The sequence below is a fragment of the Engystomops pustulosus genome, chromosome 4, assembly GCF_040894005.1.
Source record: "Engystomops pustulosus chromosome 4, aEngPut4.maternal, whole genome shotgun sequence".
Taxonomy (NCBI): Eukaryota; Metazoa; Chordata; class Amphibia; order Anura; family Leptodactylidae; genus Engystomops; species Engystomops pustulosus.
Genome location: NC_092414.1, coordinates 7436996 through 7456183, shown reverse-complemented (window position 1 = coordinate 7456183; position 19188 = coordinate 7436996). Strand labels below are relative to the sequence as shown.

Here is a 19188-nt window from a genome sequence, read left to right as displayed (position 1 = left end):
TGAGAGCAGAAAGAGGAAATGAAAGTGAAAGTTTCTGGGTATGAGTCATAGCTGTCACACAACTGAGCACCAGAACACCCCCTCCAGTGCAGTAATTTGTGTCGCCTGATGACTAGTGCAGCCGATCGGACTGTGCTCCGGTCTTCATGAATGTGGCGCAAAAGGGTGATATGTCACAAATTCTGAAAAGGACATTTCATACCCTACCTGAAGGGGCTAGAGGTTTAATGGGTTAAAATCTGGTGACAGGTTCCCTGTGATGTGGTGAGCAGGGTTCTTCTGAAGTTAAAATGTCTTCTCTAGCCGGAAACCCCTATGTATACTTTGTGCGACATAGAAATATTTACCGAGATGGACAGTGAAACTACAGGAAGTTCTGATATTATAGAATTTCTGAAGGTACAGGCGGTGCCCCACTTAAGAACACCCGACTTACAGACAACCCATAGTTACAGATGGACCTCTGGATGTTGGTAACTTTTCTGTACTTTAGCCCTAGGCTACAATAATCAGCTATAACGGTCATCACAGGCGTCTGTAATTAAGATTTATTGTTATTCCTGTTTCTTATGACAGTCCAACATTTTCAAAATACAATAATCATAGAGACCCAAAAATTTTTGCCTGGAGCAACAATTATAAAGTATATACACTCACCGGCCACTTTATTAGGTACACCATGCAAGTAACGGGTTGGACCCCCTTTTGCCTTCAGAACTGCCTCAATTCTTCGTGGCATAGATACAACAAGGTGCTGGAAGCTCCTCAGAGATTTTGCTCCATATTGACATGATGGCATCACACAGTTGCCGCAGATTTGTCGGCTGCACATCCATGATGCGAATCTCCCGTTCCACCACATCCCAAAGATGCTCTATTGGATTGAGATCTGGTGACTGTGGAGGCCATTTGTGTCCAGTGACCTCATTGTCATGTTCAAGAAACCAGTCTGAGATGATTCCAGCTTTATGACATGGCGCATTATCCTGCTGAAAGTAGCCATCAGATGTTACAGGGTACATTGTGCTCATAAAGGGATGGACATGGTCAGCAACAATACTCAGGTAGGCTGTGGCGTTGTACCAAGGGGCCCAAAGACACCATGACACCACCACCACCAGCCTGAGCCGCTGATACAAGGCAGGATGGATCCATGACACCACCACCACCAGCCTGAGCCGCTGATACAAGGCAGGATGGATCCATGACACCACCACCACCAGCCTGACCCGCTGATACAAGGCAGGATGGATCCATGACACCACCACCACCAGCCTGACCCGTTGATACAAGGCAGGATGGATCCATGACACCACCACCACCAGCCAGACCCGCTGATACAAGGCAGGATGGATCCATGACACCACCACCACCAGCCTGACCCGTTGATACAAGGCAGGATGGATCCATGACACCACCACCACCAGCCTGAGCCGCTGATACAAGGCAGGATGGATCCATGACACCACCACCACCAGCCTGAGTCGCTGATACAAGGCAGGATGGATCCATGACACCACCACCACCAGCCTGAGCCGCTGATACAAGGCAGGATGGATCCATGACACCACCACCACCAGCCTGAGCCGCTGATACAAGGCAGGATGGATCCATGACACCACCACCACCAGCCTGACCTGCTGATACAAGGCAGGATGGATCCATGACACCACCACCACCAGCCTGACCCGCTGATACAAGGCAGGATGTATCCGCGCTTTCATGTTGTTGACGCCAAATTCTGACCCTACCATCCGAATGTCGCAGCAGAAATCGAGACTCATCAGACCAGGCAACGTTTTTCCAATCTTCTACTGTCCAATTTCGATGAGCTTGTGCAAATTGTAGCCTCAGTTTCCTGTTCTTAGCTGAAAGGAGTGGCACCCGGTGTGGTCTTCTGCTGCTGTAGCCCATCTGCCTCAAAGTTCGACGTACTGTGCGTTCAGAGATGCTCTTCTGCCTACCTTGGTTGTAACGGGTGGCGATTTGAGTCACTGTTGCCTTTCTATCAGCTCAAACCAGTCTGCCCATTCTCCTCTGACCTCTGGCATCAACAAGGCATTTCCGCCCACAGGACTGCCGCTCACTGGATGTTTTTTCTTTTTCGGACCATTCTCTGTAAACCCTAGAGATGGTTGTGCGTGAAAATCCCAGTAGATCAGCAGTTTCTGAAATGCTCAGACCAGCCCTTCTGGCACGAACAACCATGCCACGTTCAAAGGCCACAAATCACCTTTCTTCCCCATACTGATGCTCGGGAGAACTGCAGGAGATTGTCTTGACCATGTCTACATGCCTAAATGCACTGCCGCCATGTGATTGGCTGATTAGAAATTAAGTGTTAACGAGCAGTTGGACAGGTGTACCTAATAAAGTGGCCGGTGAGTGTAGTTCCGACTTTTATACAAATTCGACTTGAGAACAAACTTGCAGAACCTATCCTGTACGTAACCCAGGGGCCGGCTATATAAACATTTTTTCACTCTATACAAAAATTAATTATCAAACTTAAAATAAGAAATAAAACTCAGACTTTGCAGGTTTGAGTAAACAATGTTGCTTTTATTTTTCTTTGAATGTTCTGTTAGAATCCTGTGAGCTGCACGATCCACTCTCGGTATTTAGATACAGAAGAATAAACAGCCGGAGCGCTGCGGACACACATGTCACTTCCCCAGCTCACTACTCCCACCAACTTGTACGTGTTTTGTGACCGGCAGATGAGTGGACCCCCGGAATCCCCCTGCAAAAACAATATGTGTCAGTCCCAGGTGCTTATTGGGGCGCATTTACTAAGGGTCAGCGGAACGCACTTTCGTCAGATTGTGGAAATTTTCGGGATTTGCGCCGCTGTGACAGCTATTTAGAAGGGGATTGTGATGCACACGATCGGATTTTGGCGCAATCATGCCAGCTTTCATGCGACAGATAGGATTCCGACTGAGCGCGGGAATTAACTTTAAAATTGTGTCGCAACCTGGGACCTGAGCGGGGAAGCGACACATGCAGGATATCGGGCGCAGGATCTTAGTGACTCCCCGCACAGCGCATTATACACGGACAATGCACTTACATGCACCAGGAAGAAGAAGGTGAACTCCGGGGACCTGAGCGGGGAAGCAACACATGCAGGATATCGGGCGCAGGATCTTAGTGACTCCCTGCACAGTGCATTATACACGGACAATGCACTTACATGCACCAGGAAGAAGAAGGTGAACTCCAGGGACCTGAGGGGGGAAGTGACACATGCAGGATATCGGGCGCAGGATCTTAGTGACTCCTCCGCACAGCGCATTATACACGGACAATGCACTTACATGCACCAGGAAGAAGAAGGTGAACTCCGGTGACCTGAGGGGGGAAGCGACAAATGCAGGATATCGGGCGCACGATCTTAGTGACTCCCTGCACAGCGCATTATACACGGACAATGCACTTACATGCACCAGTAAGAAGAAGGTGAACTCCGGGGACCTGAGCGGGGTAGCGACACATGCAGGATATCGGACGCAGGATCTCAGTGACTCCTCACACAGCACATTATACACGGACAATGCACTTACATGCACCAGGAAGAAGAAGGTGAACTCCGGGGACCTGAGCGGGGAAGCGACACATGCAGGATATCGGGTGCAGTATCTTAGTGACTCCCCACACAGCGCATTATAAACGGACAATGCACTTACATGCACCGGGAAGAAGAAGGTGAACTCCGGGGACCTGAGCGGGGGAGCGACACATGCAGGATATCGGACGCGCGATCTTAGTGAATCGCGGCACAGTGCATTATCGTCAGACAACGCACAACGGGGATCCTGACAGGACCAGGTAAGTAAATGTTCCCCATTAGGTGTTGCCAGCCATAGAAGCGACAGAGCTTCATCATCATAATGTTATATCTATTTTATCAGCTACACCACTCAGCTCAGGGATTAACCAAGATCTGATCTTGCATCAGTGTAGCTACAGCATTCTCAAGGTGTGTTTGCTTCATACTGCATCAAATCACATGGTAGGTTTCCTTTAACAATTGATTACTTCAACAATATCATTCATCAACTTGAGACTAATGTGTATGAATAACAAACGACTATGATAAGAAGCGCACATACCAGACAAGAAGCAGCCCCCAAAGCCGCTGCACACAGGTTTCTGTCCGGGATATCTGTTTCCCAGAAGTTTTTGCAGGCCTTTAAGGGCAAGAGCAGGATTTTCACTTGTTGAAGTACCTTAGGATAAATGTTGCCTAAAAGGGAGAATAATGTCTGTTAATGCGGCAGCCTTAGAGTCTCAATATGTTAGCGACACAGTATAGGAGAAGTATGGGAAAAGTTTTCTGAAGGATATCTGGTATAGCAACAACCTTATGAATGGCCAAAACATTAAAGGGGACCTGCCCCTCACTTCAGTGTGTGCTACCACATTATATGATCAGCCAAGATCCATCCATTGCTAGAGTAGAAGTAGTTATGTTGTGATTGCCATTACGATAGTTGAGTTTACAGGAGCAATAGTATCTGTAAATGCCTTACTCCTTCCTGCGGTAGCCCCCCATCCTGCCGTTAGACAGCTTTCCTTCTCAAACTCTTCATCATTTTCAGGCAAACTTATTACAGCAACGGAGTCACCTAGAAAAGAAAGTAGATTCCACGTATGGTCCTACCTCATATAGACATGGATACAACAAGATGCCTTTAGAGTATAGTGAAGGCCAATCAGTCTTCTGCCTTACCCATCTATAAACTTCTCTCATGTCTTCACCCCTAAGTGAGAATCTATCAAATCTTTAACTAATGTTGTGCAACCACCAATATGTCCTGGAGCTTGTATTGTATGTGGAACTATCTCCTAATGCAAAGATTAGACCTACAAAAACGGGGTAACAAACAAAACGTGATGGTATCCATATTCTAACCAGTAGGTATGGGCAACCTATTCCAAGGATGGGCCATCAACATTACAGTCCTAGAAAACCCCGTTAATAGATTCCCCCTTAACATTGTAGGATAAGCATTTACCAAGGAGAACAGGGTTCTCAAGCTCTAGAAGACGGATGTCGTAATCTGGAGGATCCTGGTCTTCGCTGTACTGTTTGTGAATATAGGACTTCTTAACAATGGCTTCGGTCTGGTTGACAGCAGATCGGTCTGTGTGACCTATGATCACTTTGTCTAACCCGACTCTGCAAATGTGGGGATAGAATTAATCAAAAAATGCATACAATTTTACAGGATCTTTTCATAAGTTGCCTTACTGCAGTTGTAAGATGATACCCCATGACCAAGAAGATCATTCTACTCCACCCAACGTCTCCTCGCCTCACAATGGAATGAAATTTCATGCATTTTTCTAGCTGGGAAATTTGAAGGCAAACTTTTATCACAGCCATTGACCCAAGATCAATGGTACAAATAATGTCTACAAGGAATTAAGATGATTGTCTACCGAAACGGGCAGTGTGCTGCAGTCAGTAGCCACTTCTCATGGATGATTGTCGCCCCACAAAAAGGTTCTCCCCGTTGGTTCTGAAGGCTGGCGATCCAAGGCCAAGACTTCGAGATGGCAGCTTGACCTCCTGCAATTTGGCTAATCCATTTCTTATCTGGAACCATTTTAGCCTTCGAAGGAAACTTGATTTTTGACATAGGATCCACATTCGATGTGCCATAGTTTTCTGAATAAAAAAAAATAAAATCAAAAACAAGTCATAATCTCTTCAAGAGGATGTTCTGGTGAACATCGATTTATTGTAGAGTATGAAAATTGGGCTGCAACAATTCACGATTCCATAACGATCACAGAAATATTGGCTAATATACAGAAAACTGAATGACCATTATGCACAGACCTCCACGTTTTTTTTAAAGGGAGTGTTTTTCTCCCTGTAGTGAATATGGAAACCACAGAAACGTCGGCGTGGAAGTGAAGCGTTAAGAAGCTACCACTGGAGCAAAATGGTCTCCAAGAGATGAAAGCTGAAACAGATGGTATTTCAGAAGACGTGAACTTAAGTTCATCATCAGTGTGTCCCTCAACCTAGAAAACTTGACTTTATGATTTTAAGCAGGTCCAAATTGAAATTTTTAAACATTTTTAATATATAATTATTTTCCCATATATCACTGAAAAGAAGTAGGTAAAACCCTTAAAAAGACAGATATATCACCACATACCCAACAGTTTGATGATAGGACCTTTCGAATATTTATGATGGAGAAGCTAATGAAACCAGTTTGTAGAGTTCTGCAATTCTAGGGCTACAAAGTTTAACTCAAGCTCCTTCCCTGATACAGAAGAAATGATCCACCAACAATACAGATCAATAAGGTAATTATCAGGATAGATGGGCGATTTTAGATTTGAAGAACCAGCCCTTAAAGTTTTCAACATGGGACAACCTAGAGAGATAAAAATGCAAGAAGAAACAAATATACCAACAACCCTACAAAAATGCCTACACTTTGAACTGTCCAAGTTCCATTGGGATGGTCAAATCTTTAGACCCTAAAAGGAGTCAGTAGAAAAATTGGTTGTATCATAGTAGATAAGGCTGGAAAAAGATGCAAGTCCATCAACTCCAACCCAAGAATACAAGAATTAAACTGTGATATTTTTGCTTTCCAGAAAGACATCCAGGCCTCTCTTGAACATGTACAAAAAGTCTTCCATAACAACATCCTGTGGCAGAGAGTTCCATAGTCTCACTGCTCTTACAGTAAAGAACCTTTGTCTTTGGTGATGGTAGAATCTCATCTCCTCTAGGTGTTGAGGAGGTCCCCGGTCTATGGTGATGGTAGGACCTCCTCTCCTCTAGGTGTAGAGGATGCCCCTTGTCTATGTTGATGGTAGGACCTCCTCTCCTCTAGGTGTAGAGGATGTCCCCTGTCTATGGTGATGGTAGAGCCTCCTCTCCTCTAGGTGTAGAGGATACCCCTGTCTATGGTAATGGTAGAACCACCTCTCCTCTAGGTGTAGAGGATGTCCCCTGTCTATGGTGATGGTAGAACCTCCCTTCCTCTAGACATAGAGGATGCCCCCTGTTTATAGTTATGGTAGAACCTCCTCTCCTCTAGGCGCAGAGGATGACCCCTGTTTATAGTTATGGTAGAACCTCCTCTCCTCTAGGTGTAGAGGATGTCTCCTGTCTATGCTGATGGTAGAATCTCCTCTCCTCTAGGTGTAGAGGATGCCCCTTGTCTATGGTGATGGTAGAACCTCCTCTCCTCTAGGTGTAGAGGATGTCTCCTGTCTATGGTGATGGTAGAACCTCCTCTCCTCTAGGCGCAGAGGATGCCCCTGTCTATGGTGATGGTAGAACCTCCTCTCCTCTAGGTGTAGAGGATGCCCCTGTCTATGGTGATGGGAGAATCGCCTCTCCTCTAGGCGCAGAGGATGCCCCTGTCTATAGTTATGGTAGAACCTCCTCTCCTCTAGGTGTAGAGGATGCCCCCTGTCTATGGTGATGGTAGAACCTCCTCTCCTCTAGGTGTAGAGGATGTCCCCTGTCTATGGTGATGGTAGAACCTCCTCTCTTCTAGGTGTAGAGGATGCTCCCTGTCTATGGTGATGGTAGAACCTCCTCTCCTCTAGGTGTAGAGGATGCCCCCTGTCTATGGTGATGGTAGAACCTCCTCTCCTCTAGGTGTAGCGGATGTCCCCTGTCTATGGTGATGGTAGAACCTCCTCTCTTCTAGGTGTAGAGGATGCTCCCTGTCTATGGTGATGGTAGAACCTCCTCTCCTCTAGGTGTAGAGGATGCCCCCTTTCTATGGTGATGGTAGAACCTCCTCTCCTGTAGGTGTAGAGGATGCCCCCTGTCTATGGTGATGGTAGAATCTCCTCTCCTCTAGGTGTAGAGGATTCCCTGTCTATGGTAATGATAGAGCCTCCTCTCCTCTAGGTGTAGAGGATGCCCCCTGTCTATAGTTATGGTAGAACCTCCTCTCCTGTAGGTGTAGAGGATGCCCCCTGTCTATGGTGATGGTAGGACCTCCTCTCCTGTAGGTGTAGAGGATGCCCCCTGTCTATGGTGATGGTAGAACCTCCTCTCCTCTAGGTGTAGAGGATGCCTCCTGTCTATGGTGATGGTAGAACCTCCTCTCTTCTAGGTGTAGAGGATGCCCCCTGTCTATGGTGATGGTAGAACCTCCTCTCCTGTAGGTGTACAGTATGCCCCCTGTCTATGGTGATGGTAGAACCCTTTCTCCTCTAGGTGTAGAGGATGCCCCCTGTCTATGGTGATGGTAGAACCTCCTCTCCTGTAGGTGTAGAGGATGCCCCCTGTCTATGGTGATGGTAGAACCTCCTCTCCTCTAGGTGTAGAGGATGCACCCTGTCTATAGTTATGGTAGAACCTCCTCTCCTGTAGGTGTAGAGGATGTCCCCTGTCTATGGTGATGGTAGAACCTCATCTCCTGTAGGTGTAGAGGATGCCCCCTGTCTATGGTGATGGTAGAACTTCCTCTCCTCTAGGTGTAGAGGATGCCCCCTGTCTATGGTGATGGTAGAACCTCCTCTCCTCTAGGTGTAGAGGATGCCTCCTGTCTATGGTGATGGTAGAACCTCCTCTCCTCTAGGTGTAGAGGATGCCCCCTGTCTATGGTGATGATAGAACCTCCTCTCCTCTAGGTGTAGAGGATGCCTCCTGTGTATGGTGATGGTAGAACCTCCTCTGCTCTAGGTGTAGAGGATACCCCCTGTCTATGGTGATGGTAGAACCTCCTCTCCTCTAGGTGTAGAGGGTGCCCCTGTCTATGGTGATGATAGAACCTCCTCTCCTCTAGGTGTAGAGGATGCCCCCTGTCTATGGTGATGGTAGGACCTCCTCTCCTCTAGGTGTAGAGGGTGCCCCTGTCTATGGTGATGGTAGAACCTCCTCTCCTCTAGGCGTAGTGGATGTCCCCTGACTATGGTGATGGTAGAACCTCCTCTCCTCTAGGTGTATAGAGGATGCCCCCTGTCTATGGCGATGGTAGTACCTCCTCTCCTCTAGGTGTAGAGGATGTCCCCTGTCTATGGTAATGGTTGAACCTCCTCTCCTCTAGGTGTAGAGGATTCCTCCTGTCTATGGTGATGATAGAACCTCCTCTCCTCTAGGTGTAGAGGATGCCTCCTGTCTATGGTGATGGAAGAACCTCCTCTGCTCTAGGTGTAGAGGATACCCCCTGTCTATGGTGATGGTAGAACCTCCTCTCCTCTAGGTGTAGAGGATGTCCCCTGTCTATGGTAATGGTAGAACCTCCTCTCCTCTAGGTGTAGAGGATTCCCCCTGTCTATGGTGATGGTAGAACCTCCTCTCCTCTAGGTGTAGAGGATGCCCCCTGTCTATGGTGATGGTAGAATCTCATCTCCTCTAGGTGTAGAGGATGCCCCCTGTCTATGGTGATGGTAGAACCTCTCTCCTGTAGGTGTAGAGGATGCCCCTGTCTATGGTGATGGTAGAACCTCCTCTCCTCTAGGTGTAGAGGATGCCCCCTTTCTATGGTGATGGTAGAACCTCCTCTCTTCTAGGTGTAGAGGATGTCCCCTGTCTATGGTGATGGTAGAACCTCCTCTCCACTAGGTGTAGAGGATTCCCTGTCTATGGTGATGGTAGAACCTCCTCTCCTCTAGGTGTAGAGGATGTCCCCTGTCTATATGGTGATGGTAGAACCTCCTCTCCTCTAGGTGGAGAGGATGCCCCCTGTCTACGGTGATGGTAGAACCTCCTCTCCTCTAGGTGTAGAGGATGCCCCCTGTCTATGGTGATGGTAGAACCTCCTCTCCTCTAGGTGTAGAGGATGCCCCCTGTCTATGGTGATGGTAGAATCTCCTCTCCTCTAGGTGTAGAGGATTCCCCCTGTCTATGGTGATGGTAGAACCTCCTCTCCTCTAGGTGTAGAGGATGCCCTGTCTATGGTGATGGTAGAATCTCCTCTCCTCTAGGTGTAGAGGATTCCCCCTGTCTATGGTGATGGTAGACTCTCCTCTCCTCTAGGTGTAGAGGATGCCTCCTGTCTATGGTGATGGTAGAACCTCCTCTCCTCTAGCTGTAGAGGATGCCTCCTGTCTATGGTGATGGTAGAACCTCCTCTCCTCTAGGTGTAGAGGATGCGCCCTGTCTATGGTGATGGTAGAACCTCCTCTCCTCTAGGTGTAGAGGATTCCCCCTGTCTATGGTGATGGTAGAACCACCTCTCCTCTAGGTGTAGAGGATTCCCCCTGTCTATGGTGATGGTAGAACCACCTCTCCTCTAGGTGTAGAGGATGCCCCCTGTCTATGGTGACGGTAGAACCTCCTCTCCTCTAGGTGTAGAGGATGCCTCCTGTCTATGGTGATGGTAGAGGATGCCCCTGTCTATAGTGATGGTAGATCGTCCTCTCCTCTAGGTGTAGAGGATGCCCCCTGTCTATGGTGATGGTAGAGGATGCCCCTGTCTATGGTGATGGTAGAACCTCTCTCCTCTAGGTGTAGAGGATGCCCCCTGTCTATGGTGATGGTAGAACCTCCTCTACTAGGTGTAGAGAATGCCCCCTTGTCCTGGCCACAGGCCTAAGTATAAAAAGATCTTTGGAGAGATCCTTGTACTGCCCATTCAGGTATTTGTACATTGTAATGTAATTTGTAAATGTATTCTTATCCCCCCATTCCCATAATAATCCTGGTTGCTCTCCTCTGCACCCGTTCCAGTTCTACTATGTCTTTTGTATACACTACTGCCCAAAAGTGTCCACAATATTCCATGTGTGGTCTAACCAATGATTTGTAAAAACGATGTCCTTATAGTGAGAGTCTATTCCTCTCTTTATACATCCCATAATTTTATTTGCTTTAGCAGCAGCTGCCAGGCTCTGGTCACTACAATTAGGTTTACCATCCACCAATATCCCCAAGTATTTTTCAGCTGCAGTTTTACCAAGTAATTGACTGTTTAGAACATAATTATACTTTTTGTTTCCATGGACCAAGTGCATAACTTTACATTTATCTACATTAAACCTCACCAACCATTTCTCTGCCCACTCAAGCTTCCACAAATCCCTCTGTAATGCTAAATTATCGGCCTCTGTATTAATTACTTTACACAGCTTAGTATCATCTGCAAATATTTAAACTTGACTGTGTAAACCCACTACAAGAATCCTACAAGAAACTGTGAGTAGAACATTGCAGAGAGCAGACAAATCCTCTCCTCCAATTATTGAATCAAGAAGGAAAAAAGGAGTAACTTCTAATTCCTCAACAACAATGAATGTGAACCAAAAATTGGTTTCCGGAACCTCACTGCTTGTTCTCACGCCCACAACGACATATGAAAATTACAGAACAGAATCGCTCTGATATTGTACTTGTCTGCAGGTTCCAGAATGAATATCTTGAAGAGAATCTCCTCATGGACACCTTGGAGTGAGAAGTAAACACTAGAGTCATCTCTGGACCAGTGGTCTTCACATTGGTCTGCGGTTTCTCACCGACAGCGTCAGGTAGGTTTATCTTTTGTTTATACCCTATCCCCAATAATTCTTTCTTGAATTGGTTTTCTTAAGGTACATCCATCCACCTAAGTATTTATCCATTAAATTATGTATTAAGTCATTACCCTAGAGCAGTGATGGTGAACCTTTTAGAGACCGAGTGCCCAAACTACAACCAAAATCCACTTATTTACCATGAAGTGCCAACATGGCATTTCAAGCAGTAACTTATTGCTACCAGTTCTTCAACATCATTCAATTGTATTGGCCCTCATAAGGCCACCAATACAGTTGAAACTAGGTGGGCACATAAGTTCAGACCATCATTGTAGCTTCTCTCCAGGAAGAATGGTGGGTCCAGCAGGAGGACCTCCAAAGCCAATGCAGTTATATCAACATCTTCTCACTTTTCCCGCAGTTTCAAACAGTCAATGAATTGCTTTAAAATAGCGCTGAGAGCGGCATCCCTTAAGTTGCTTGGGACTGCAAGAAGATTTGGTGGATTTGGTCCTGTTTGGTGAAATTGGGGCGATGGCCTTTGTGCCCACAGAAAGGGCTCTGAGTGCCACCTCTGGCACACGTGCCATAGATTCGCCACCACTGCTCTAGAGGTGGCACTCTGAGCCCTCTCAGTGGGCACTCAGGCTGTTGACCCAGCACAGAATTCACCATCCTATTGAAGGCGGTTCCTTATGGTACCATATCAAGGCGTAAAACAGTGTTCTCAGTAACCCAACAAGATCCAAGACCCAGTGGGCCTCATTTCACCTTATGCTTGCAGTTTAATTCTCACTTTTCCCTTTTCTCTACGACCACTTATAATTTTTATTGACACATATTACAAGTCAGCCTGATATAGTCCTGGACTCCTGGAAGTTTTTTACAGTCCCGACACGGCAGAAATTCTGGAGAAAAGGGCTGAAGTACCGGAACCAGATCTGTTTGTCTTTGAGTACCAAGATCTTCCACAACCAGCCCTTACAAACTAGTGCCAACCAAGACCCAAGTACCACCCCTCAGTCTGCAGACGACGGATCCTCCGAGGTCTCCCTGCATCAAATAGTCAAATTATTACACAACGCAAGAACTAAAAGGAGAATGGTGGGTATAAATATTTCTAAACAAGCCTCTCAGTACAACAAGCACAAATAACCCCCCTCTCCATATGTTTCCCTCCGTGTTTTACTTGATTTCCTTTAAAACCTGTGTGACTTCCTGTTAATCTTCCCTAACTTCCTGTTTGACTGAGTAGGAGGAGTCTAAACAAACTGAAAGTGGACACCTAGATATGAAGTCAAGTAGTCGCTAGGCAACAACTAAACTACAGAAAGAGAAATTCTGGATTCCACCTGACAAGCATCACTTCCCCCATCAAGGAAGCCAGCACACATCATTGATTTATGTAAAGTCGTAAATCCCAAGGATTTGGTGGCAGATCTGCAGGTGTCATCATCCAGTATGAGAAGGGTCACCTCCCGAGCGCCACCACTGTCCACAGGACACGTGGTGATTTTTGGAATACAGCAGCCATTTTTTTTTGTAAATGTAGGGTTTGTGGCAACGGTGACCCTACTGGCAGGTGTAATGGTAGCCAGTTTCTCAGTCACTCATCTCCATCCGCTGGTCATGCACAAGGTCCCAGGCTCGATCTTCTCCCCAACTTGTGGTAAACACACTAGTTGCACCTGAGATCCTGAAAGACGGAGTAGGCAGTGGCGTAACTACCACGGTAGCAGACGTAGCAGCCGCTACGGGGCCCGGCCTCTTAGAGGGCCCGGATCCGACCTGCCACACGATCTCTAGAATGGACGATGTGACTGCACGGCACATGATTCATGCTGCAGAACTTCATGCTGAGCTGCTGCTCCATGCTGGGAGGGGGAGGGGCAGAGGAGGGCAGCGGCAGGAGACACTTCAGGTAACATCCTGTCCTGTCACCGGCTGCATACTTATCTATGTGGCCTGCAGATCCCCGGCCTGGGAGCAGGTCTCCTGATACCCGGGGCTGCTGCTGAGCTGCGAGCAGGATCTAGTGACAACCACTTACCTGCCTTATACTTCTGCCCCTCTGCCTGGACAATGTCTCCTGGGATGTAACCAGCTCCAGGGCCTGTGAGAGGATCACTGGATGCTGCTCCCAGGGAATACAAGTGTAAGTGTGCAGGGGATGTAAATGTATATGATATGTGTATGTATGAGTGTATGATGTATATAAATCAGTGTATGTGGTGTATATAGCAGTGTATAATGTGTGTGTGTGTGTGTGTGTGTGTGTGTATGAGTGTGTAATGTATTTATAAGTATCTAATGTGTATGATTGTATAATGTGTATGTATCAAGTGTATAAGTGTATGATGTGTGTTTAATGTGTGTATAATGTATATATGAGTATATAATGTGTGTATAATGTATATATTGTGTATAATGTGTGTATAATGTATATATGAGTATATAATGTGTGTATAATGTATATATTGTGTATAATGTGTGTATAATGTATATATGAGTATATGTGTATATAATGTGTATATAGGAGTGTATAATGTATATATTGTGTATAATCAGTGTAAAATGTATGTAATGAGTGTATAACGTACATTTGAGTATATTATGTGTATATTGGAGTTTATTCATTGTGTGTATGATGTTTATATGAGTGTATAATGTGTATATAAGAGTGAATAATCTATATATGAGCCTATAATTGTATGTGTATATGATTTTATACATGTGTATATATTAATGTATTTTGCACATATAAATGTGTGTATACATGTATATTATAATGTATATTATTATACGCACATAATGTATATAACTGAGTGAATGTGTGTATATATGAGTATAAAATGTGTTTGTATCAGTGCATAACTGTATGTGTATAAGGGTTATACATATGTGTATATGTACATAAACATGTATATGAAGTTATCTGTACAAATATGCATATAAATAAAAAATATATATTATACATAAATCCGACATGCTCTGCCAAAACCTTAAAATACATTTAAAGTCAAGTCAATGGAGTTTTCCAGTTGCAGAATATTATCAGCCACTCTGTAGTACAGGTTAGTAGTGAGGATGTGACCCTGCAGTTACGGTTATGCACCACTACACAATGGGCAGCGCTGTTTACTTCTGTCTCTGCACTGTGTGTAGTAAAGCTGCTGGAGGCTGCTCTCCTCTGATCAGCGCTGGTGCCAGGGGTCCGTCTCTCATAGATAATCTATCCTACTGAAAGGCTGCAATATTTTGTGACTGTAAAACGTAACTTCAAATGTATTTTAAAAGGAACCTGTCAATAGGATTTCACATATCATGTTATTGGCAGCTGCTGTGGGTCCCATTATATACAACAAAAACATGTATTTGAATATATCTGCTTGTTTGAAAAGGTATCTATCTCTATACAAGTTCTGGAGCCTGAGTCAAGTGGGCGGGTGTTTCCTGGTGACTCCACGACTCCTGCTGCTTGAATGACTTGGGCCCCAGAAGCTGAATAGAGATAAGTGCCATTTCTAAATGAGATTTCTCAAAAATAATCTTTAAAAAATACAGTGTATTTGTTTAGTGTATAACGGGACATGCAGCAGCCATTAACCTGATAACTGAAACCCTGCTGATAGGTTCCCTTTAAGGTTATGCAGCACCATATTACGTAAAGGCTTATATCTTGGGGGCCCCATTCTGAAGTCTGCTATGGGGCCCTGCCTCTCCTAGTTACGCCTCTGGGAGTAGGATTACTTAAAGGGTCACTAAACAGTAATGACCCATCATCCAGATGTTCAGGACCTCCATCTGGGTCTGACCTTGGCACCAGTGACCTCTGAGGGACATTAACACAAACTGACTGGCTTCCGCAAGTAGACTGAGGAAATGTTGTAGCTCATGTCGCCATCTTTCTTGTACATGGAATGTAGCTTGACAGCAGACTCCGGGATCTCTTGTTCTTGGAAATCCTTTATGTTCTGGTCGTACTCCCCCACGATTACCGTCAAGGATTTTGTCACTGGAAAGAAGTTCAGGATGTCGAATGTGACCTCCGAAAGCACACAATGGGAATGTGTGCAGGAAATTTAAGGGTTAAAAAAATAGGCTTTCGTTGGGAACACCTTTGGTCTCCAAGGCTGAAGATTCTTCAGTGGTCACCAAGAACAAGAAGAGGTCCTACTTTTGAGTGGTCCCACATGACCATGGCAGAACGGAATTCCTAGGTGCCAACAAGGATGAATAGGGACCACAGATGCTATAAAAGTAACCCAAAGACTAACAAGAGGACCCACATGGCCACATGAGACTAGAGAGAGTCCCTCTGACCACTGAGGGAGAATATGGGGTCCTATGTGTCACCAAGACTGAAAAGGAGCCGTCAGGTTGCTTCAAGCTAAAAATGAAGTCTTGTATGGCCACCAAGACTAACGGGGACTTCTGTGCGCAAAGTGGCTACAGAGGAGCCTCCTACGGCCACTGAGGTTGCATAGTTGGTCCCACTTGTTCAACAGAGCTAAGTGTGGTTGAGACAGAGGAGGATCCATATGGTCATAGAACCAGAATATGGGTCTTTCGGGGCATATTCAGACATCTCCATGGTTCCAATGGTCACCAAGGCTGAATAAAGGGATCAGAAATAGTCCCCAAGACTAAGGGAGGTCTACGTGGCTATTGTACTGGGTCTTCTGGGGCACAGTGGCTAGAGAGGAATCCCCTGTGGACATTCAACTTCTCACATAAATCCCAAGCAGCCCCCACTCTCTGACTACACAAAGTGATTATGTAGTCAGTCTCTATAGTCTTAATAGAGTCTGTCCTCTTCCAGGGTTAAACATTCTAGGTTCCTTGCTCCTGAACCACCACACACTCACCCTTAATACTGTGACCCCACTATTTAACCTATTGGGTAAATTTGCATGTTCAATTATTATATGCGGAATTATTTTAGATTTTTTAAAATTATTATAAGCAGCCCATCTCGTAGTGACAATTGGCGAGGTGAGGGCGATATCAGTGATACCTGCGCATGATATAGCGGTATGTAAGAAAAAGTCCCTACAGTGAACCATATGGAGGCAGAGCCCTTCCCTAATGGCCAGGAGGTCATACCAGTCTCCCCACACCTATAAGGAAGGAAGGGGGAATAATTTAGATCCTCGATTAAAGAATGGGGGTTGGGCAGGAGTGTAATATGTAAACTTGTAGGATCATTACTGTAGGGTCTTACCTGAGGACAGGCAGAGGATCAGTAATAGCAGGACACACAGAGCCATTTACCTCCAGGAACCGGCAGAGCATCCGGGTAAATCACATGCTATAGAGAATAAAGCCAGGAGGAGACTAACACCCCGAGGAGCAGAGCCAGGATAATAAGTGATAGCAAAATCCTTAGTAGTGTCGTTATATTCAGTTACTACCAGCAGGTGGCGATGCTTCCCAATACAGAGATATATACAGGTTTATAGTAAATATACAAATGTTTTATATCTACCAGTAACAGGACATAGGGGCAGTATTATAGTAGTTATATTCCTGTACATAGGGGGCAGTATTATAGTAGTTATATTCTTGTACATAGGGGGCAGTATTATAGTAGTTATATTCTTGTACATAGGGGGCAGTATTATAGTAGTTATATTCTTGTACATAGGGGGCAGTATTATAGTAGTTATATTCTTGTACATAGGGGGCAGTATTATAGTAGTTATATTCCTGTACATAGGGGGCAGTATTATAGTAGTTATATTCCTGTACATAGGGGGCAGTATTATAGTAGTTATATTCCTGTACATAGGGGGCAGTATTATAGTAGTTATATTCTTGTACATAGGGGGCAGTATTATAGTAGTTATATTCCTGTACATAGGGGGCAGTATTATAGTAGTTATATTCCTGTACATAGGGGGCAGTATTATAGTAGTTATATTCTTGTACATAGAGGGCAGTATTATAGTAGTTATATTGTTGTACATAGGGGGCAGTATTATAGTAGTTATATTCCTGTACATAGGGGGCAGTATTATAGTAGTTATATTCCTGTACATAGCGGGCAGTATTATAGTAGTTATATTCCTGTACATAGGAGGCAGTATTATAGTAGTTATATTCTTGTACATAGAGGGCAGTATTATAGTAGTTATATTCCTGTACATAAAGGGCAGTATTATAGTAGTTATATTGTTGTACATAGGGGGCAGTATTATAGTAGTTATATTCCTGTACATAGGGGGCAGTATTATAGTAGTTATATTCTTGTACATAGGGGGCAGTATTATAGTAGTTATATTCCTGTACATAGGGGGCAGTATTATAGTAGTTATATCCCTGTACATAGGGGGCAGTATTATAGTAGTTATATTCTTGTACATAGGGGGCAGTATTATAGTAGTTATATCCCTGTACATAGGGGGCAGTATTATAGTAGTTATATTCTTGTACATAGGGGGCAGTATTATAGTAGTTATATTCCTGTACATAGGGGCAGTATTATAGTAGTTATATCCCTGTACATAGGGGGTAGTATTATAGTAGTTATATTCTTGTACATAGGGGGCAGTATTATAGTAGTTATATTCTTGTACATAGGGGCCAGTATTATAGTAGTTATATTCTTGTACATAGGGGACAGTATTATAGTAGTTATATTCTTGTACATAGGGGGCAGTATTATAGTAGTTATATTCCTGTACATAGGGGGCAGTATTATAGTAGTTATATTCCTGTACATAGGGGGCAGTATTATAGTAGTTATATTCTTCTACATAGGGGGCAGTATTATAGAAGTTATATTCCTGTACATAGGGGCAGTATTATAGTAGTTATATTCTTGTACATAGGGGGCAGTATTATAGTAGTTATATTCCTGTACATAGGGGGCAGTATTATAGTAGTTATATCCCTGTACATAGGGGGCAGTATTATAGTAGTTATATTCTTGTACATAGGGGGCAGTATTATAGTAGTTATATTCTTGTACATAGGGGGCAGTATTATAGTAGTTATATTCCTGTACATAGGGGGCAGTATTATAGTAGTTATATTCCTGTACATAGGGGGCAGTATTATAGTAGTTATATTCTTGTACATAGGGGGCAGTATTATAGTAGTTATATTCTTGTACATAGGGGGCAGTATTATAGTAGTTATATTTCTGTACATAGGGGGCAGTATTATAGTAGTTATATTCCTGTACATAGGGGGCAGTATTATAGTAGTTATATTCTTGTACATAGGCGGCAGTATTATAGTAGTTATATTCATGTACATAGGGTGCAGTATTATAGTAGTTATATTCTTGTACACAGGGGCAGTATTATAGTAGTTGTATTCTTGTACATAGGGGGCAGTATTATAGTAGTTATATTCCTGTACATAGGGGCAGTATTATAGTAGTTATATTCCTGTACATAGGGGGCAGTATTATAGTAGTTATATTCTTGTACATAGGGGGCAGTATTATAGTAGTTATATTCCTGTACATAGGGGGCAGTATCATAGTAGTTATATTCCTGTACATAGGGGGCAGTATTATAGTAGTTATATTCCTGTACATAGGGGGCAGTATTATAGTAGTTATATTCTTGTACATAGGGGGCAGCATTACAGTAGTTATATTCTTGTACATAGGGGCAGTATTATAGTAGTTATATTCCTGTACATAGGGGCAGTATTATAGTAGTTATATTCTTGTACATAGGGGGCAGTATTATAGTAGTTATATTCCTGTACATAGGAGGC

The 19188-nt window shown here is 44.4% G+C and overlaps 1 protein-coding gene across 1 annotated transcript; it reads right to left on the bottom strand.

Moving 5' to 3' along the window:
• Positions 1 to 2571: 2571 nt before the first annotated feature.
• Positions 2572 to 16807, bottom strand: LOC140128836 (chymotrypsinogen A-like). Its single transcript, XM_072150542.1, has 6 exons — positions 16679 to 16807; positions 5449 to 5677; positions 5022 to 5185; positions 4536 to 4631; positions 4116 to 4249; positions 2572 to 2743 (listed from the first exon to the last, which is right to left on the bottom strand). Exons 1-6 carry the CDS (start codon positions 16722 to 16724, stop codon positions 2585 to 2587), a joined length of 828 nt encoding a protein of 275 aa, XP_072006643.1. The 5' UTR covers positions 16725 to 16807; the 3' UTR covers positions 2572 to 2584.
• Between the last annotated feature and the right edge of the window lie 2381 nt (positions 16808 to 19188).